The sequence below is a fragment of the Thermobia domestica genome, chromosome 9, assembly GCF_964235325.1.
Source record: "Thermobia domestica chromosome 9, izTheDome1.hap1.1, whole genome shotgun sequence".
Lineage (NCBI taxonomy): Eukaryota > Metazoa > Arthropoda > Insecta > Zygentoma > Lepismatidae > Thermobia > Thermobia domestica.
This window is the reverse complement of record NC_137462.1, coordinates 175,296,850-175,319,417: the sequence shown is the minus strand read 5'-3', so window position 1 is coordinate 175,319,417 and position 22,568 is coordinate 175,296,850. Positions and strand designations below refer to the sequence as shown.

At 36.8% G+C, this 22,568-nt stretch overlaps 1 protein-coding gene across 1 annotated transcript in view; it reads right to left on the bottom strand.

Moving 5' to 3' along the window:
- The window catches only part of SrpRalpha (signal recognition particle receptor alpha), a gene marked incomplete in the record, with an annotated part of 62,172 nt that overhangs the window by 16,029 nt on the left and 23,575 nt on the right, over positions 1-22,568 (bottom strand). The window contains 2 exon segments of the mRNA XM_081725485.1: positions 17,552-17,743; positions 19,315-19,459. Of these exon segments, the coding sequence (XP_081581611.1) occupies positions 17,552-17,743; positions 19,315-19,459 (337 nt within the window).

The following is a 22,568-nucleotide window of genomic DNA, read 5'->3' as shown; positions in this document are numbered from 1 at the left end:
AGTTATGGTATATAATAGAAATTTCAACTCCTATATAGCATAGCAGAGAGTAAAGAGTACGAACATATATTCCAACACAGTAACATTTAAACCCCTTTTAGCATATAAGGGTGTACTCGTTCTTTTTTATGGTACCTTTTTTCAACCCGTAATTAACATAGCAGAGATTATAAAAGACTATGGAGCTTTTTTTTTTTCAACTGTTTTTACCAAAGGCTACAAGCACTGGGTCATTCCATATGAATTCACCAGATTGAAGGAAATTTGTTGCTTTATAGTCACAGATTTGGCTGATTTTTTTGTACTAAAAGGTAGTGTGGCTTAGATAACAGAAATGCAATATGAGAGTTTTTAAATAGATACTGCAGAAAATACAGGGTGTTCAAAGAGTGACGAATTTCTCCAAATTGACCGTTTCTGAAAAAACACCCTACGACAGAAAAAAGAGCCGTATCTCAAAAACTATTTGACCAATTGTACTGATTGTGGTCTTAATTGAAAGTGGAAGGTCTGTACGAACCGAAAATGTCATTTCTGTATGCGTAACTCCAAAAATCTCAGAAAAATCTTGTAAAATAGACAAGAATACTAATCAAAATAACACTCGAAATGACAATTTTTTAAATGGTGAATCCCAAATGGTAAAAAAAAAAAAAAATTGATATATCACCTTATCAACACACACACAATAACATAAAAAATTTAAAAAGATATTATTTCTGACAATAAAATTACCACAATTTTATTGTACCCTTACCTAGTTGCTATCTGATGCTTTAGAAGAGTCTGTATTTTCGCAAAGACATGTACTCTCTCGTCTCCTTTGAACTAATTTTTGGAGCATATCCTTATAATCTTTATATGAATTGCTTACAGCATCAACGTGACATTGTGATGATATGTAGGGTCACACAATCCTTGGAACGTAACTGGCAAAAGAAAATCCAATAATGTTCTAGTGAATGTTTCTCCTTAAAATATGTAAAGATTTTCTTTAAGGTGATCAATAATAGCCTCTTTTGCTTCAAGATCTTGAAGAATGTACATCGTTCAGTTCTGCCATCTGTGGGTAATTAACAATACTTAGCTACATGAGAAACAAGTCCAAACTTCTATAGTACAGTGAGTGCTGTCATTGTCTGAGTGGGTAATGAAGACTTGTTTCCTTTGTAGTGGTGAGCATGTGGAGATACAGCCATTGTACTCTGTGTCTAGTTTAAGTGTAGAAAACCAAAAACTTCTTAAATTAAGAACAAGACTTGTCCAGAATCAAACAGGTGACTTTGCTTCACTACATACAGTATTTGTGAGAGTCAAAAGATAGAATACCTCACAAGACATGAACATAAGCAAAGAAGATGTTGTGACCCTCTGAATCTGCATCCCCATAAACCACGAAAGAAATCTCTTAAAACTATAACAGTGAAAATGTTGTGGAAGTCAACCTTACAAATTTGAACATTGCACCAGGACATAAACTGTGCATTACATACTACCAAAATATTTTTACTGCAAGTGAAACGGAGCAAGATATATGTGCTTCACAGTCTGAAGATGTTTTCTGAACCAAGGACGTGTCTGGAGGGACTGAACACCTCCCTCACTGCAGTTGGCTGTTCACCGAAGTTAAGAAACTATCCAGAAAAAGGCGCACACCATACATGATAAAGAAATTGTTAGATTTAAGTGCAAAATGAGTTAAAACCGCAGCAGACCTACTACATGTTCCTCCTCATGTTCTGACTGTGACACAATGATGGAGGGCCTCAGGAGAAAATTCGCTGAATCTACTATCCCAGATAAAATGCAAATACTAACTCTAGTTCCTAACTCATGGACTATACTACAGAATATGGAATATTTTCAAACAACTGAATGCATGATTAGACAAGCACGTACGGTAAGACACAAAGAAGGTATTCTATCCAAACCTGGCAAAAGAAAAGGTACAAGTGTAGCCAATGATACTATAAAATGTTTTCAAGAATTTTACCTATATGATAAGTCGAGTTTGTCCTGATAAAAAGGATTGTGTGTCTGTGCCGACTGAGAATGGAAGGGAGTTGAAGCAGAAGAGGTTGTTATTGTTCAACTTGAAGGAAATCTTTATATATTTTAAGGAAAACATCCAACAGAAAAAAATCGATTTTCTAAATTTTGCCAGTTACATCCCAAGGAGGTGTGACCACTGTAAGCAGTAGAATACATTCTATCTGCGTATGTAAATATTATCAAAGTGTCAAGCTGATGCTACAAGCCATACACATATAAGATTATAAGGGTATGCTCCAAAAATTGGTTTGTACATGAGGAGTGCATGATTCATCGCTGTAAAAGCTGTCCATCCGAAGAGTTTGTCAAGTCAGAACTGCTGCAATCTGAATTGAAATGAAATGAAATTTTGAGTTTTACGTCCCACGGTTATGCCGGTTAGGCTAAAGGAGACGGTGATAATGAGTAATGAATGAAATGGTGGAATGAAGAAAGTGGGAGGAAACGGGAGAACCCCGAGAAAACCCACGCACACGGTGTTTGTCCACCACAAAGTTCACTTGGCGGGAGCAGGGTTTGAACCCGAGACCCCTAGCACCAGAACGCGAACGCTCTACCACTGAGCCACCGTGCCCCTGCAATCTGAATTGTTTAATCTTGTAGACACTAAAGTATTACCAGTGGGAAGAAACGGACAGATCAACTATTGGATGGATAAAACAGCCATGGAATGACTTTATTGACAAACTGGTTACCAATCTTTCAAATCTTATAGCTCATCACTTCATTTCTAAACGTCAGAGCACTTTTTTGCAAATATCAAGGGAGAACATAGTACAAGAAACAGTTATCATTATTGCTGATTTCTCTAAAAATTACTCTGTTGTAATTCAGGATTCCATTCAGTTTCCATTGGAGTACTTGTCAAGTTATAGTTTATCCGTTTCTGGATTATTATAGAGATGCTTCTGGGTCTGTCTGTCACCACTGTATGTGTGTAATAAGTGACTGCTTGCAGCATGATACAAATACATTTTGGTTATTTCAGAAACACATTGTTGCTCATATTAAAAATGTTGTTCTGGAAGTGGCCCATATTTTGTATTTCAGTTTGTATCAGCTTATCTTCTAACATCACTCGAAATTAACGAAAATTATCAGAATTTGAGTTCGCCCTTACTACGCCTCAACTCATTTGTATGTAATGTGAAAATTTGCAAGTTCGGATGGGTTTTACCCTCCTTTACTACCTTATTCTTTGTAGACTGCAGTTCCAAACAATAGGCTTATTTCGGAAGATAAGAGGAAACCACACATCAAGCACCTTCAGATTGAATTAAATCATCATTGTTATACGCACCCTGGGTATTTCTCTCTAAAATCCATTTCCTAGTCCAAATCTTGCTACTTTTCTATGCTTTCTTTTTATTCGTTTTCTTAACAAGACAATGTTTATAGCATCTGCACTTGAAAACATATCTTGAGATAAATCCATCCTGTTCATATAATTTGAGTAAACTGGAAAATGACCACGTGCTTAAACAACGGGCAAGAGGAAGAGCGAAAAATGACCACTTCCTTTTTTTTTCCTTCTTTTACGCACCTATTTTTACGCTAGGTGTATTGGCCACCTTACGGACCGAAATTTATGCCATCATTTTACGGACCGAAATTACGCGCCGAAAAATACGTTAGTGTATGTTGGCCTTAACAAAACACAGTATACCTCAAATCAACATTCTGTACCTGTGTCTATGCCATCCCATACACTGGCAACCTTACGAATTTTTCGAAACTACGTATGTTTTCTGGCAGTTACCAATCTAATTTGTTTATAACATTTAAAAAATTAATATAATATTAATAATAAGGTCAAGTCTAGAAAATCCACTTACATATAAATTTAAACTGTTTTAACGGTGTAAAGTAGGGTGGGCCGAATTTCAACTTTTTTCAAAAATCGATTGAGCGAAGCGGTTAAACGGTGTCTTTTAGTGCGCAAAGTGTGCCAGATTTTTTTCAGAATATTTAGTCAACGCCTTCATGTGCCGCATCGAGGTTTTATGAAAATTTATGCAACCCGCACTATACTGTACAATATTTCATGTTTTTGGCTCTGTAAAACTCAAGATTCAGCCTTAGAGGCAGCTTGAACTGTACCTAATTCACCTTCCCAAAGCCCACGTAGTTCTTCGCAGTGCAGTTGTTCGCTTAAATTGGCCAAATTTCAACGCTTAAGGCAAGATGATTGCGTTTTTTTTATTTGTATGCACAAAAAATTGATTTTCTTTTGTTTAGGCTAAGAATAGAGTTTATTTACTTATTTATTTATGCATTTATTCTATCTGTTCCTCTAAAAAAAACCAGAACTCACCACGAGGAGGTGACATCACTTCGAGTTCCACCCACTTTTAGTTAAACCCTGTCTCATTTTCTTCCATGGCCTTGCTTGCGTCCTCACTCACTTGCTTTACTTTTCTAGATGGCATAGTCTTTTCCTCGATCCGAGTGTTGGCATTTTCTTACTAGAAACCAAGGCACAGCGTATGCATCCATCAAAAAATGTCGACCCACTCACGGATTGAGAAGTTTGCGTCACCAAACATACCATTCACTCTATTGCTTGGGTACGGCACGGTAACGTTCTTCTCCGAACATTGCAACTAAGTAAATATTTTCTTCAATCTCGTCGTCGGAGAGCATCTTGGTGAGCGGAGGTTCTGCGGGGACAAGGTCATCCACTCCACCATGTCGTAGTAATCGTCCGTGTCAAAATTTATTTTTAAGAACTGCGAATTACTGGAAAATGCAGAGAATACTATCTGCTTAGATTCCGTGGGTAGAAATTGGGCTAGATTCCCAAATTCCATAAATGCTGCGGTCCTTCACAGCATGATGGCTTTCGCTGGATGGCAAACCAGACCCGGGGATACACCATGACATGTATTGTACAAGACACATGAATGCCTCGCAAGGTCTCGCTGTGCTAATGTGCAAACGAAGAATGCGACATATCTTGTTGAGCCAACGTGACTGGACCACTGGACCGGGTTTCTTGTTCGCCAAGTTTGAAGAACAGTGTCCTGAGTGAATTGCTAGTAAATATTGTTGGTCCGCACTGAGGTCTTCAACTTTTGTGAATTCATCCAACCAGTCAAGATTTATTGCTTGGTATTTTACCAAGGGCGCTTCCTCGCACTTGTCGAACTTTCTTCAGATGGGTCCCGAAAGTTTTTTTGGACCCGATGCTCCCCCGTCGAGATGTCATACTAAGTAATGAAGCGGTAGTTCATTTCCGTGAAGAAGACAAACGGTCCATTGAAGTTCTTGATTTAGTTTTTCTTTAAACAATGTAGAGCCCCTTTAAATCTTCCCGTGTTGATTGGTGTACCGTCACAGCCAGCTGCTACCACCGTTGACAGATCAGTTCCGTTTTCGGGGGGCGCGGTGGCTCAGTGGTAGAACGTTCACCACCGGTGTTTGGGGTCCCTGGTTCGATCCCAGCTCGCGCCGTGTGGACTGTGGTGGACAAACACCGTGCTCGTGGGTTTTCTCGGGGTTCTCCCGTTTCCTCCCGCTTTCTTCATTCCACCATTTCACTCATTTCTCATTATCACCGTCTCCTTTAGCCTAACCGGTATAAACGTGGGACGTTAAACTTAAAGATTTAATTTCATTTCAGTTCCGTTTTCTTCCAGAAATTCGTACGCAGACGCGGCAATGTCTTCTCCACTACCAGACTTTGGGCCGACCTTGCCCAAATATGTTGAACCTGGTTCTTCCACTATTGTTAAGTGTTCTTCTTCGATCTGCCGTCGATACCAATGTTTTCCTTTTTTCGCTTGCGTTAGAGTCTGGTCTTTTTTTTCCACCGAAGAAGACTCTTCTAACAGATTTTCCGTCTATGTCGTTACTTTCTTGAACACCTGCGCTGAATTAGTCTTTTCCCTCCTAATTATATTTTTATCAATAACGAGGTTTTGCGCTCCGTTTAAATGTCCCCTGCATCTTGAATTGCTGCACTAGCGATTCTAGCCATTAGTGAAACTGTCCAAAGAAATAACTGCGTTTCCACGCCATACTCAAGAAGTAGAGCGAATGGTGCGTTTGGTGACGCAACCTTCTCAATCCGTGTTTGGGCCGGCAAGTCGCGACAGATTCATACTCTGTATCGTGATTTCTAGCAAGGAAATGCCAATACTCGGATCGAGAAAAAGACTATGTCATCTAGAAAAGTAAAGCAAGTGAGGACGCAAGCAAGTAAGGCCATGGCAGAAAATTAGACAGGGCAGAACTAAAAGTGGGTGGAACTCGAAGTGCAGTCACCTCCTCGTAGTGAGTTCTAGGTTATTTTGGACAAAGAATAAATGATCGAGAATGTTGATAATGAATTGCATTACTGCACAAGATAAATAAATACGTAAGTAAATAAGTAAATAAATTCTACTCTTAGGCTAAACAAATCAAATTTTTGTACATACAAATAAAAAACGCAATCTTCTTGCCTTAAGCGTTGAAATTTGGCCAATTTAAGCGAAGAACTGCACATAAGTGGGCTTTGGAAAGATGAATTAGGTATAGTTCAAGCTGCCTCTAATGCTGAATCTAAAAAAGACGGGAATATATGTGTTTTACATAGCCAAAAACGTGAAATATTGTACCGTGTAGTGCGGGTTGTATACATTTTCCATAAAACCTCGATACGGCACATGAAGGCGTTAACTAAAAATTCTGAAACAAATCCGGCACACTTTGCCCACTAAAAGACACTCTATAACCGCTTCGCCGAACCGATTTTCGAAAAAAGTTTAAATTCGGCCCACCCTAGTGTAAAGGTATGTGGACTTTCTATATCAAGTTTTTTCCAACATATTTACTCGCACAAAACATATTGTAAGTATACATACATTTATACGTAGTCTCTAAATAGAATAAAATGATAATAAAATAACATAATACCGTTCAGAATATACATTTTAAAGAATCCTTTGTTAATAACTAAGTATACTGTGATAAAAACAAATTTTATTTTGAAATCATAATATAGTAATAGAATGCAATTTTTGTGTTTATACATACATTCCCGGAAGATTCCCATTTTTGGGAATCTTCCTGCGAATATTTCCAGGGAATATTCTCGAAAAATATTTTACCGGGAATTTACCAATCACTAGTTTCGACTCGACAAATCCCTGCTACTAGTGGCACACTAGCTGTAATCCTTCGATGCGTCGCTACATCGACGATCGACATTTACCGGTAAGTGGGCCACTAGGTATTGGCGACATTTACGGCATGAGAATGGCACTATCGGCCACCGTCTTAAAATCCGCCATCTTGAAATGGCGGGAACTGTTTTAAATGGAAATCCTATCGTGTGATACATCATATAGGATTGAAATTTTTCCAGGAAGCCAGTGATGAAGTGTTTTTGACTGTACGACCAACTGTTGCAAAGTTTTAACCGATTTTTTGCACTTACCTGAATATAACACTGCGGACAATGTGTGGCCAACTGACCAATGTTGCAACAATTGTTCAATGTGCTGTACCTGCTGAGCAATCGTTAAATGTATCCGCGGCTGCCAGTCATGCATTGCTCTGCCCAGTATGTCCTCAGGAATGCTGGCACACGCGCCAATTATCTTGCATTTAAGGTTGTTATAATGTCCCTGATCTTAGTAGCATGCACAACGGATTTCACGTACCCCATAGAAAAAAAATCCAATGGAATGAGGTCTGTTGAACGCCGTGGCCATTCCACAGGTCCTCGCCGACCTATCCATCTCTGTGGGAATTGCTCATCGAGGTACTCACGAGCCCATAATCCGAAATGAGGTTGTGCCCCGTCATGTTGACAGAACAAAGGAAAAGAGCCATTCTCTAATGCGACAGACAGCAGGATCCCCTCCTAAAGCATATTATTATAGGTAATTAAATTTAAATTGCCCTCGATGAAGAATGGGCCCACCACACGGGCACCCCAGACACCACTCCACACCAGCACTTTGACAGAGCCAACGTCCCGAGAATCATCGTACCAGTGTAGATTGTTGTCAAACCAATAACCAATAACCAATATCGGTGATTTTGCTTTTCACCTCCCCCCACCTCACACACACACACACACACACAAAATGCGAATCGAGGATTCTGTCTGATTTTTTCCGCGGCCCACTCAGAATTAGACTCAACGATCTGGATCATCCTCGGTTAGATATTGGAATAGCTGTATCTTGTATGGGTGCCTCTTATGCACAGATACGATTCGCAGGATGGACGTACTTGATACACCACATTAGTGGGCTAGGCGACGGGTACCGCGGATGGGACTTTTCGCGAATGATACCAATACAGCAGTGGATGTAGCTTCCTCAGTAGCTGTGCGAAGCCTCCCTGATTTTGGTTTGTTTTCCACCGACCGGTTTCCTTAAATTTCGCTGTAACTTTCCACACTACACTATGGGAAATGTGTTCCCGGTCTGAGTGACGAGCGTTGAAATCGTCTGCGATCTGTCTGCTGCTGCGCTTGCCAGAGATTAACAAGATTTTTATCCGCTCATCCCTTGTTAGTGCCATTCCGTGTTACGCCACCTGAAACAAAAGAAAACCAGTTAAAACTTTACAACGGTTGGTCGTAGAGCCCAAAACATTTCACCACTGGCTTGCAGGAAAAATTTCAGTCCTATTTCATTTTTCACACGATAGGGTTCTCATTTTAAAATGTTTCCGCCATTTCAAGATGGCGTATTTGAAGACTGCGGCCGATGGTGCCATTATGTCTCAAAAGACTTTCCCCTTGTTTGTTATCATCACATTTTCCTTTTTTCCCTATTCTGAACGGTTTGGATTTTATTTGGATGTTTCCACATTTTTGGACCATCCTGTAGTATTAAATTTCTAAATTCTATCTTGCGAATCATCTACTGACTGAGGCACGAACTACTGGTAAGTTGGAATAATTTGTCGATTTTTTTTATTTTTCATACTTGATTACGAAAATGTTTATTGCAAAAATTCGACTTTTCGTAAATTTCAACGTGTGGAAAGAGCCCTAGATCGACCTATTTACGTAAGTAAGTTGAGAGCTGTTGATATATCAAAACTTTTGTCTGTCATTTGCGATTAAAACTTTTAAGCAAATTCTATTGATTATACAATGTACACATTGTAAACAAAGAGTGAGAACTCCAGGTTGGGAACAGCTGTTATACTGTGAAATGGTAAAGTATATGTCCCTTGTTCTTACAGTTTTAAAAGTATTAGGAATAATAATAAGTCTGGTTAAAGCAACGTATGGTTTTTAATAGTTTCTTTTTAACCAAAATATATAATTACAAATTTATTGTATGAATTTTCAGGTAACATTGTGATATGATGAAAACGAAGTTAATTTGTTTGTTAGTTTCTTTCTTTCTTTCTGTCTTTTTTTCTTTCTTTCTTTTTTTTTTTAAAAAAAAAAGTTCTCATCAAAATGTGCCCAATGAAACAATACAATAGAAAATAATTCTTTAAACTATTTGTGAATATGGTTTGCACCTCTCATTCATTCCAACGCTCGTTTCTCTACCAGTATCGTCCCATCTTCTACTTCAGATACTCTTCCAAAGATCATTTCACTTTTAAAAAATGAAATTTTTTAAGAAACTTTTAAAAAAATTTCCAGCTCTTAGTATCGATAACAGTGAGTTCAAGAATAGAAACTTTTAATTCTATTAAAAAATGATTTACAATAATTGTAAATCATTGTCTGGGCTTTCACAAATGTTTACAATTTGTTTTATGATGTATTCACAATAGTATATTCTTTAAATACAATAAACGAAATAGAAGCTTTACATACTTCTTTACATACATAGTAGTACAATAAATTAATACAATGCATATCATAACATCCACATGTAATGGCCAATTCATGAAGAAGTAATGTTTTAAATCATTTCTGATGAACCTAATTCAGTAATTTCCAAGACGATGCCTGATAATTCTCCACTTCATTCGTCATCACCTTTCCCAGCGGATCATCATCATATTATTATTACTGCAAGTTAAACGAAATCATATACATATACGATATATGTTAGTTGATATTTTTTTCTATTATTTCCCAAACTTCTTTTTATATGCCAAGGCTCGGCAACTACAATTCAAATTTTTTTTTCTTCTTTTTTCCAAGTTCCAAAAGGACTTTACAATGTAATAAAGATCTGAAATATCAGGGAAATTAACTCTTCCTCAGTGTCGGCGTTGCTGTTAGGTAGCCAAAAGTGTTCCCTGTTGTAGGCGTCTGTACTTTGCGTAGACGGCTCTAAAAATACTCGCAGAATTTCCCTTTATTCAATTACTAATGAAACAGCAACACAACAACTTTCTCCACCAAGTTCTCTTTGGCGCTTGTGACTTTGCTAAGCTATCTATGCTGCCGTTGAGACTTGGACTCTGAAATGTCCTCGAGGACGTCATGCTTGGATATTTCGCTTCGAGCGTCGTCTTCACCGATGAAGCTGCAACAACACAAATTTTTCCATCAAGATCTCTTTGGCGGTTGTGGTTTTGTTGAAAACTTCCTCTGCTGCTGGTAAGGAAGATTCGGTCTAATTCCGACTCTATAATGTCCTCAAGGACAACATGCTCTGATAGTTCGCTTCGAGCATCATCATCGGATCCAAGCGTGGTGCAAGAGTTGTGTGTATGTATTCCTTTAAACATCTGATCTTGTAAGTCGAAAATATCAAATTCTTTCTCTTTTTTTCCTGTATTTAGGCAACAAGAGCGACTCGATGTATCACTGTCTTCGCTGTCGAGAGAATTCAGGTACTCTTCTAATGCCAGTAATTGAAGTGATGGATCCTTATGAATCTCTCTAAAGACGCGTAGATCAGTCCTGACACTGACATAAGGAAGTAATCCTTTCAGACGCCTTTCCTCAAGTGAGTACCAAAATACAACGAATACTTGTAAGGTGTAAATGAAAGCTGTTCTTACTACTTCTTCATCAAATCTATATGTATACACCATATTACCATTAGCATCACGACTCTGATACTCCCGACACCTCCGCTCGCAACTGACTGTAATTGAAGGATCGTCTATAAAGGGAAACTTTTGCTTATATTCATGAAGAAAAGAGGTATTTCCCCATTTTTTCCACTTTCCACATGAGGGCTTTCCTTTGCGTCTAAAGAGCATTTTGTCGCTTTTAAGGAGCAAGTATCACACACGTTTTACTTTCAGATCTAAGGCGCTGCACTGAATTTTCCAGCTCTTAGTATTGATAACAGTGAGTTCAAGAATAGAAACTTCTAAGTAATTTGGTTTAAGAAAGTTAAATAAGGTACAATTTATATTTTCTCTAAAAATAAGTTTAAAAAAAATAAAAGAAACCATATTTAACTTTTTTTTAAGTTCTTTTCTGTGGGGGGAGGGAGGCATGGTGGTACAGTGATAGAGGGTTCACCTCTAGTGCAAGAGGTCCCTGTTTCAATCTCGACATGATATCTCCGGGTTCTCCCGTTTCCCCGACATTGAAATTCCATCAATTATACCTTCATTCACTTCTCTTAACCACCCATCTCCTTTAGCCTAAAAAGCATAAAAGTGGGATACAAAGCTGGAATACTCACTTAACTCCACTCGCGTTTCTGTGTAAGCATCTTTAGGCAACACCGGAAATATGAAGGACAGGACCCACTATTACAGTCTAGGGAAATAAACAGAAGTAATGCGTTACTTTTTAAGTAACGTTTCCTAGTAACGCGTTGCATTTTTCGAAAGTAACTGTAACGGTAATGCGTTACAAATTTTTAAGTAACGTACCTAGTTTGCGTTACTTTTTTCGCGTTGCATTTCGGATGAGTAACTACAATATATGTATATTTTTCGGAAAAAAATGTTTCTTTCCTGTGATTGAATTTCTCAGAATGGATTAATGGAGCATGAACTACGTATGTCAGTGACCGACACACTGAGAAACAGATAAGACTGTAATGCCACTTGCTGTTTTTGGAAGATGAGGACAGCATCAGGAAAATTACGTGTACTGATTGCAAACACCTGGAAGATTTTGTCATAGATTTTGACAGCTCCAAATCAATACATTCAGTGAGTGAACTACGAGTGCAATGGTACTGGTAGTAAATGAAAATGAAATGAAATATTTCAGTTTTACGTTCCACGGTTATGCCGGTTAGGCTAAAGGAGACTGTGATGATGAGAGATGAGTGAAATGGTGGAATGAAGAAAGTGGGAGGAAACGGGAGAACCCCGAGAAAACCCAAGAGCACGGTGTTTGTCCACCACAAAGTCCACACGGCGCGAGCTGGGATTGAACCAGGGACCCCAAGCACCGGAGGTGAACGCTCAACCACTGAGCCACCACTGACAAGTAAATGATCCAAATGGATGAATCAAGTTGCGGGATGAGACATAGCTATCTTGATAGAGGATGTGAAAATATGTGTATGTGCAAAGTTATAGCGGCTGAGCGCCATAAGAAACGGAGGGGGAGGGGGTCAAAGTTGGTGGAAGAAGGACTATGCTATGTTATTAAATACATCAAATAAACTGTTGAATCGTGAAAATAGTGAAAGATAGATAACGCAAACGGTGGTAGTTTCACATATTTGCAAAAGAAGAATGGGCAGAGTAGATCACGAACCTCCGCCGCCATCTTGAAATCCGCCATTTTGAAATGGATTTTTTTTTAAAAAAATGGAAAGGTAGTCATGTGATACATCAGTTAAGGCCAGCATGTTCTCAAAAAGTCAATTATGAACTTTACTGATCGTTATCTACACTTATTTGGAAGATTTAGGATCATCTTTATAGTTATTTACGAAAATCTAGGAGGCTGATATTCGTATGTTGAAAGTCTGGATTATCACGAATATACATGTAAGTTGAACATATCTACAAACCAAGAAAACTAACAGTGAAATTTGAAATCCAACTTGTATATTATTACATTATTATTATTATTATTATTATTATTATTATTATTATTATTATTATTATTATTATTATTATCAAATTTCACTGTTAGTTTTCTTGGTTTGTAGATATGTTCAATTTACACGTATATTCGTGATAATCCAGACTTTCAACATACGAATATCAGCCTCCTAGATTTTCGTAAGTAACTATAAAGATGATCCTAAATCTTCCAAATAAGTGCAGATAACGATCAGTAAAGTTTATAATTGAGTTTTTGAGAACATGCTGGCTCTAATTGATATATCACATGAGTACATTTCCAATTCAAAAAATCTAACAATTTCAAAATGGCGGATTCCAAGATGGCAGCGGAGGTTCGTGATCTACTCTGCCCACTCTTATTTTCCCAATATGTGAAACTACCATCGTCTGCGTTATCTATCTTTCATATTTTCACGATTCAACAGTTTATTTGATGTATTTAAATAACATAGCATAGCCCTTCTTCCGCCAACTTTGACTCCCTCCCCCTCCGTTTCTTATGGCGCTCAGCCACTATAACTTTGCACATATACACATTTTCACATCCTCTATCAAGATAACTAAGTCTCATCCCGCAACTCGATTCATCCATTTGGACCCTTTACTTGTGAGTACTAGTAGTACGGAAAATTGAAGTAATAAGATTTTTTCACATATTTCGGTCCTAAAAGTAACGCGTTACATTTTAAGGGAAAGTAAAGTAACTTGTGACGCGTTACATTTTAAGGGAAAGTAAAGTAACTTGTGACGCGTTACATTTTTACAAGTAACTTACCCAACACTGGCGTATCCCTCATAAACTAATATAATATTTGTAATTAGCATGTTTAAAATATGGGTTGTAAAAAAACGCGGTTTCTGCTTCTGGGTTAAAAACAGTGCTTGTAGCCTTTGCTAATAATAGCTGAAAAAAGGTCCATAGTCTTTTATAATCTCTGCTATGTTAACTAGGGGTTGAAAAAAGGTACTATAAAAGAGAACGAGTACACCCTTATATGCTAAATAGGGGTTTAAATGACACTGTGTTGGAATATGTGTTCGTACTCTTTACTCTCTGCTATGCTATATAGGTGTTGGAATTTCTATTATATGCCATAACCTTATGTAATCTCTGGTATGTTAAATAGAGGTTGAAAAAGAGAATGAATACAATCCCATTATTCTCTGCTATGTATTTTTTGCTATGTTACATAGGAGTTAAAAAGCTGGTCATACTTTTATTAGCTCTGCTATGTTACATAGGGGTGTTGCGAAAATAGGTGTTCGTAGTCTCTGCGTATTCTCTGGTATGTTAAATAGGAGTTGAAAAAGAGAAGGAATACACCCCCTATTATTCTCTGTTATGTTAGTAGCCTTTCTTATGTAATCTCTGCTATGTTACATAGGGTTGATAGAAGGTACCCCTGCTATTGGTTCATAGTCTTATGTTTTCTCTGCTGTGTTAAATAGGAGTTGAAAAATAAGCCATACTCTTTTATCAGCTCTGCTCTTTTACATAGGGAGGTTGCGAAAGGTGGTCGTAAAAGAGAACGAGTACACCCCCATTATTCTCTGCTAAGTGTTCATAGTCTTATGTAATTTTTGCTATGTTACGTAAGGGTTAAAAAGTAGTCGTAAAAGAGAATGAGTAAACCCCGAAAAGGGGTCGTGAAAGAGAACGAGTTTTCGATTTTACTTTGCTGGGTGATACGTGTGACACGTTATATAGGGGTTGAAAAAAGGGATCGTAAAAGAGAACGAATACATCCCTGTAACGGAGGACTCAATTTCCCGACTCGTCTCTGGGTATCCGATGTCTCCGGCATCGCGTATCAGGCGGTACTGGGAAATTCGTTCTCTGCATTTGTCGGAACTGACGAAATTTATGTGTGCTCAGTTGCTCAGAATCGGCACAATATTACTACTTACAGAGTATAACTGATTATGATTAACAGTCCTTTTACATATATGTATGTATGTATGTTAAAAGTTTCCTTTAAAAAATACCAACTAATTATAACTTAAGGCTCATCCCTTTTTTAAATTTTAGTGAATGACTTGAAGAAGAATACTAAAAATATACAAAGTAAGCCAGATAATATCTACAAAACGATATTCCATGAACTATTAATTATTTTCAACACACTCTACATAGTGTCTAAAATTGGATGCCCAACAATTATGAGTCATAAATTGCGCACCGAAATTTCTTTTCTATAAGGAAAGGTTTGAGAACATTTATTAGTGTATTTAATAGAGTTTTGTAGATACTACCTGGCATATTTTCTGCATGTTTGTCACTGTTCATTCTCTTTCAGTTTTTCACTAAATTAAAAAAAAAAAAATGGGGGTGAGTTTAGCGACAAGCCTTAAATATGAACTTTGTTTTCAATTTTTAACGTTTTTTTTTAAATTAAAATTTCTCTATATATTTTCTCTGATCGTCAGCCAGGTAGAGCAAAACTCTCAAGAATTACTTGATGACTCTCCAACGATTTTGGACAGAACGTAGAGGGTCAAAAGTTAAGAATTGACTTCGTTGATGGAGATGACGATCAAGTTGATTTCAAGATACGGACATTCAAATATCAGTTCTCCATGTATTCTTACGGTAGTATTTGTGGATATTATCATTGTCTGATAGACTACCCTCAGTGTCACTAATATCAGCGGGTTAGTATAATGCTCAGGATCTCAAATTACTAATCTGTCCGTAAAATGCAACGCTAAAATGGAAGTAAATTAGATACATCCCACTAGACAAATCTAAGGACTTAAATATTTTCTATTTTGAAATATTTATTCATCTTATACTTTATTTTAATTTGAGGTAAAATGTTATTCTTTAAACGTAGCCTTAGTAAAATTTAGTTTATTATGGAGTTTTGTTTATCAAAAATCGAACCATGTGAGCGTGTGTCTTTCCACACTCCCATTCCATTTTGAATTCCCTAGTCAGTCTCATCTGAAGTGGAATAAGGCTCCATGCACTATACGTTGACGCAAACCTTAATATTGTAGTTCTGTCTTTTTTAATGTGTTAGCAACGTTGTGCAGTGGTGACTTGCATTGCTTGCTGAAGGCACAAAAGAAAGTAAAGTGGCTGTACTCTTTTGAAAAATAATCCAGTAAATTCTAGTGTAATCGATGCTTAATTCTAATACTTTTAGCACTTTGATTATGTTATTTTAATGGCGAGCAAGTATAAAATTCGTCAATGTGTCTATTATCTATGAAAGAGTGCTTTTCAATAATAAGCGTAGTTATTAGTATACGTAAGGATACGGACGCTTGATGCGGAGAGCGCGAAGATGAGCATTGTGACGCCATGGGTTGTGTGAAAAGAACCAAGATGTGCATTGCGTGTTAACAAAATCTTTAATTTGTCGAATCATCCCTCGAAATATTGTAGAACTGATTATGTTAATGCGAACAAGGGTCAATGCAGTTGTTTCAACGTGAAATTTTAATGAAGTTATGGAACGTATGTAAAAAATAATGGAAATTACCCAAAGTTACATAAGTGCACGCCGTGAAAACTACGAATGTATGTATTTTATTAGAAGAATATGTAAATTTCGCAGTCAAGCTCATCGACTATTATGGTAAGACAATACGAGTTGTTAGCAAGAACAATTCTACTCGCTGTGTTATCAATTTATTCAATATTTAGTGATTCAGTCACAAACTTGATCATGGTCAGAGCTGAGCCGCAGTAGAAGGGACGGAGCCAGAAAACGATTATCACGAAAAGAAAGGAAAATTGCAAGATTTTACTTCAATATCCATCCTTTTCCTTCATTTTAATCCCCTGTTGGTGTTGTGTAGTGAAATGATATTAAGTGAATCAACGTGTGCTAGGTGGTCATGTGCTAGCAAGCCTGACATACGCAGGCAAAAATCTATTATTTCATTTTAAATTTATTCCTCGTCATTTTTTTTTTATTTTTTTTATTGAAATACCAAATGGGCTAAAAGGTTTTAAAAACATACAAAGAGATTTATTAATGAAAATTTATTGAAAAATGGGTATACGTAAGTAACTTCATATGTAAATTATTTTAATCAAATAAATCCTATCCTATGTATTTGTCTTGTTTTCTGTTATCGTTTCAGCATGAATCACTACCGAGATTGTTGGTATTCTATCCAGGTACTCGTGTGCATTCTGTAGATGTTAACGGGCTTACCGAAGACGGTGGGTACGCGCGAGTGCAACCTCAGTTTAAGTTCGTGTTGGTTCGTGATCCAATTTGGAGGTTTGCATGCCTTTTATTCTAGCCATTACTATCCGCGGAGTGAAGCGCTTGTTCTCTCTAATCACTAAGTTTACCATAAATAAAAATTTTTATTGCCCGAACAAGAGAATCGAACCCAGCCGGGTTACAAGAATGGCTTATCCCGAACAGGGACCGACGAAAACCGAACCCTTCCGGTTACAACCGAACTCCTTCATGTGGCGTACACTCACATCTATTATGGAGTTTTGTTTATCAAAAATTAAACCAAACACCTTCAAGTGGCGTACACTGACATCAGTATTCGTTATTCAAATTAACACAAGAAAAAATCTACATGCATTCAAATATGAAAACAATGCACTTACCTTAGCAAGATTCGTAGATTTACCAACCCCGTTTACTCCACAAAAAGCCATTACATACGGTCGACATTGGTTTTTAGCCTCTATAACATCACGCAGAATGTCAACTCGTCGTTTAGGAGAAAGGATCTGAACCAGTGCTTCAGTCAAAGTGTTCTTTACTGTTGAAGCAACGCTCTCGAATGTTCCAAGAACCTGCAAAATTTATTAGTATTTTGCACATTGGTTTCGTTACATTGCAAACATTGAAAGAATTTTAAAACAAAGCAATAATACAGAAAAACCTGTGTATGTTGGTCACCCTCGATTCCTTGAAAAGTGGCCAACTTACAGAAAATAAGTGTGATTGGTGTATTTTTAGAATATGATTTCTAGCATTACTTGTTTGTAAAATTTTAATAAGCAATGGTAAGACAGCTACTTTTAAATAATATATATAGAGTAATCATAACAATATACAGTACCAGAAAAAATTACGTATTTTATGCTGGTTCATTCTAGACGTATTTTTTTTATTCTTTTTTTGCATATATGTACATTCTAATTTCGTAGTTTATGTATAGTATCGTCTACTTCTTGTCAATTAGGTATAAGTGTTTCCCTCGGAGCAACAGGTACCAACAGATGACAACGGAGATGGTTAGCTTTAATCTTGAGAATTTTCCGGAATTGCTAAAGGTCCTCACTGATGAAAGAAGCCGACATAACTAATGGTTTTACTAAAGCAGACAGGGTAAACAAATACGTACAATATAAAGCGTAAATAAATACGTGCTTTTTCTTATTCACATCGTCCTTCATCACCCCTTTATCAGGTTAGTGTTCTGGCCATTGACCTCCAAGAACAAATCGTGGGAATCCATGCTTCTTTTTCTCCAGTCAAATACAGAGCATCTGCCTCCATTATGAGAATACGACGGAATTAAGAAAAATAGCAAAACGGTATTTTACGTGACCAAGATACGCAGGTAAATTTATCATTATCATGATAGAGTAAACATTGTTCCAATGTGGCCAACTTCTAAGATAGACAGGTGGCCAACTTACAGAGTAATAGGTAACGAATATCTTACGGGAAAATGCAGGTTCAAGACGAACCAGGCCAAGATGAGCAGGTGGCTAACTTAGAGAGGTGGCCAGGTTGACAGGTTTTACTATAATAATAATAATAATAATAATAATAATATCAGTAGATGCAATAAAAACTGGTATGACTAGCTTTTCAAACAGAATAGATAGCAAATGTATAAATACAGGATCTTATGACCTCAAGTTACAGAAATAAAGTAAAATCCCTATCATTTTATGTTCATCCCTTAACGCTACAGGAGATACGGACAAACACAAATGAAAGATGGAGTATCGGTAAACAAGTTCATAATTATTAACTTGGACTAACCTTGGCATACGTCTATCATGTAATTATTGCCGAAATTTTCAATGGATAATCCCATTTTCCTCAGCGGCGTGTTCTTAAAGCATTGACTGCAACTCTTAATCACATCTTATGGTATCAGTAGTTGAAGGTTAGAGTAATTTCAGGTGCATAGTGGTTACGTGAAAATTCAGATATTTGCAACGACAACTTTTGTTACTGACCCTAGCAAGGTGATTCTATTTATTATATATTTCTTGAAGAAAGGTATTTTGTTTGATACAACTACTTATACCATCATGATTAAAGTCATGAGATAGATGAAGAGTTCCAGTCGATCCTTTAAGAACACATGTAATCGATAACACAATGACAAACAACAACACACTACCTTTCCTTCCAACTTGGCTGCAACTGACTCACATAATTTAGCAGCAATATCGGCAGCAACATTTTTTGCTATGAGATGATCTTTCAGTTTTTCTAATACTGGTTGCATCGAATCACGAGTCAAATTCTTGCTTCCCACCAAACCTCTGAAAAAAAGGCAATTAATTAGCAATTTCCGTTATGCTTAACACATAAATGAACTATTACAATCATGTTTAATACATAGAAGAACTATCAGTTTAACATGACGCGCATATTGTTAAGCTTCTCTGTGTGTATAGGATGCTTTACGTGGAACATTAAAAAGTTTTCTTATCAATTATTCTGGGTAAAAACTGATATGAACATGGACTGAAGTTTTAACAGATTGTAATTGAAACAGTAGTTTTACAGAGATGTTTCCTTTTATCAGCGTTCTTTAATATCTGTCTGTAAGAAACAGGAAAGACTGCTTTACGAACAGACAAAAGGATTAAAAGTACATAAGTTGTGGATCAAATAAATCTTCTTGTGAAATCTAAACAAGAACATAACATAATAGTAGAAAATCTGAAAAAGTTATAAACAATGCGGGATGAAAATATACATTAAAAAGCCAGCAATGATGATTGGAGCGAAGCGGTATGTACCAAATATCCTAGATCGTGAAATGCAAACATGAAATAACAACAATGATATGAGTCATAAACGAAAATTTCGGAAAAGAACATGTATATTTTGTGAGTCTTCGAATAAGGAGTTAAGATAACGGCTTATCAAACAATTCATGTGATGTACTTTACTCTGCGGAATAGATTCTGCAGATACCACACAAAAGCGACAAGAAACGGATAAAATTTTTCGAAATGTGAGTGTGAAGAATAATGAAGAACACTAGCTGGCTTGAACAGAACGGAGAACTAATAAGTATGTGCTACGAATAGTAGGACAGAAAAGAACAATACTGGATACAACTAGAATACGGAAGAGAAACCGGTTGGGACATGGTCTGAAGAGAACTGTGTACTGAGGAACATGATAAAAGGAATGATAGCAAGAGTGAGGGAAGGAAAAGGCTACAACTGATCGATGGTACTAACACGGATAATCGCTATGTCACGACGAAGAGTTCGGAGTTTACGCGTCTCTTTCAGCACCAAGTCTGTAAGAGACATAGACCTACAGTTTATAGCGGAATCCAAACGATTGTCATGCGTTCAAATTTCAAGGCTCTCCCACGAATCAAACCCGGAACACCGTGCAACAAAGATGCGCGCGCACTAGCCCTGACAACCAGCGGGAGGGCGTCAAGACGTAGAAGTTACTTGAAAACCATATTAATGGAAGCTCCTCAATTTGCGGTAAGGACCAGTTAAATGCCAGAATACTCATAACTTTTACAACTGATTAAAAAAATCTGAAGAACGGAAATTGGCTTATCGTTTATGTCTTACTTGAATGAGGTAACTGACTGGCAAATTCATAGAAATAAAAACTGACAAAATATTGGAAGATATAAAAAAAAAAAAAAAAAAAAAAAACTCTCGATAGTCCTCAACGAAAATGAATCACTCTAGAAATATTTTTTATACTAATTTTTGTATAAACGTATGCTGCGGTATAAAGTATGTTATTTGGCCTGTTGTGTTAATAAGTCTTATATTACCAATTTATCTCAAATGTCTTTAAAACAAATTTCCTTATTATTCAAGAAGGCTCCAAAGATCTAACAGCTAGTATGTTCTTTCAAAATGACGGAGTACTACAGATTACTATAGCTATGTAGTTACATTTCAATTGTTTGTCATTTATTTAGCCTTTAGACAAATCACACAGCCTACAATAATAGTAATACTAACAATAATACTAATTATACCTTTTTTTTAAGGAAAGAAAACGAGATCATTATTGTTCATTTCAGATGTACGAGAGAGATCATTATTGTTCATTTCAGAAGTTGATAGATCAAAACAAGTTTTCCCTCCTACCACGCTCACGCACAATATTTGGCAAACGTAATTTTGGTGTTCCTTTTTCCATCATTAACCTCTGCATGTGGAGCTTAATATTTGTAAATATATCTAAAGAATTAATTATAACTTTCATTAACAGCTCCACATGTTTTAAACACTATTACAGCTATCTGATATAAAATGAAATCTTTAAGTTTTACATCCCATGGTTATGCCGGCTAGGCTAAAGGAGACGGTGATAATTAGAAATGAAATGGAAATGGTGGAAAGAAAGACAGTGGAAGGAAAGGGAGAACTCCGAGAAAACCCACGCACACGGTGTTTGTCCACCTCGAAGTTCACTTGGCGCGAGCCGGAATCGAACCAGGGACACCATGTAACAGAGATAAACGCTCTACTACTGATCCGCTGCGGCCCCATTACAGCTATCAGTATAAGTGAGGTAAGTAACACATCTTTCAGTGTAATAATAAAATTAGATGAACAATTGTAGTTTTCTTGTTAATGGGGTTGTGAAACAAAGTTGGAATTTCCAGCGATGACATGGTTGGAAAATTGAATAGGTATTTATTGTATTCATATAATAATTTCATATTCATATGCTATCCAAAAGGACATACAATCTATATGGGAAAAGTATGAAAGCACTTACACGATTACCATGGAACCTGAAATAAGAAATCCCGCCCTCTTATAAACAGACGTTCTTACATTAGAAAAGAATTTTATCAGAATTGGTATGATTCATACATAACCTCTTCCGACTCTTAAATGAAAGATGAAAAAAGTAACTTTATAATGAACTAGTTCATATTTCCCAGAAGTTTAAGTTAAATACTAAAGTCAAACTTTAGTACATAAATAATAAAGAATACTTCTTTTTTAAAGACAAAACTTAAAAATGGTAAATGTCGGTAGCGGGGTTTAATAGTTACTAAAAAGAAGAGCAGTGACTTCTCAACATTAGATGCAAAGCGAACTGGAGTAAACATTTAAATTTTACACGATACTGTATCTTTTGAGAGAGAGGTGGGGAGAAGAGTAGTTTGATTTGACTGCTTATCAGCTTATCGGAATGAATAATAGTTTACTTGAATTATCGGTAACACTGTTACGTAAAAAGAAATGTAACTATACGTAGTGTTTACTGCTTTTTATCACGCGGGATGAATAAAACAGGAGACTTGATTTTGGGATCTCTGTTCCCAAACTGGTGAAGATATAAAGTACTATAACAATATATTACTGTATGACAATGGCTCTCAATAGTGCCCCCCATGGGTGAATGGATTGGTTAAGTGAG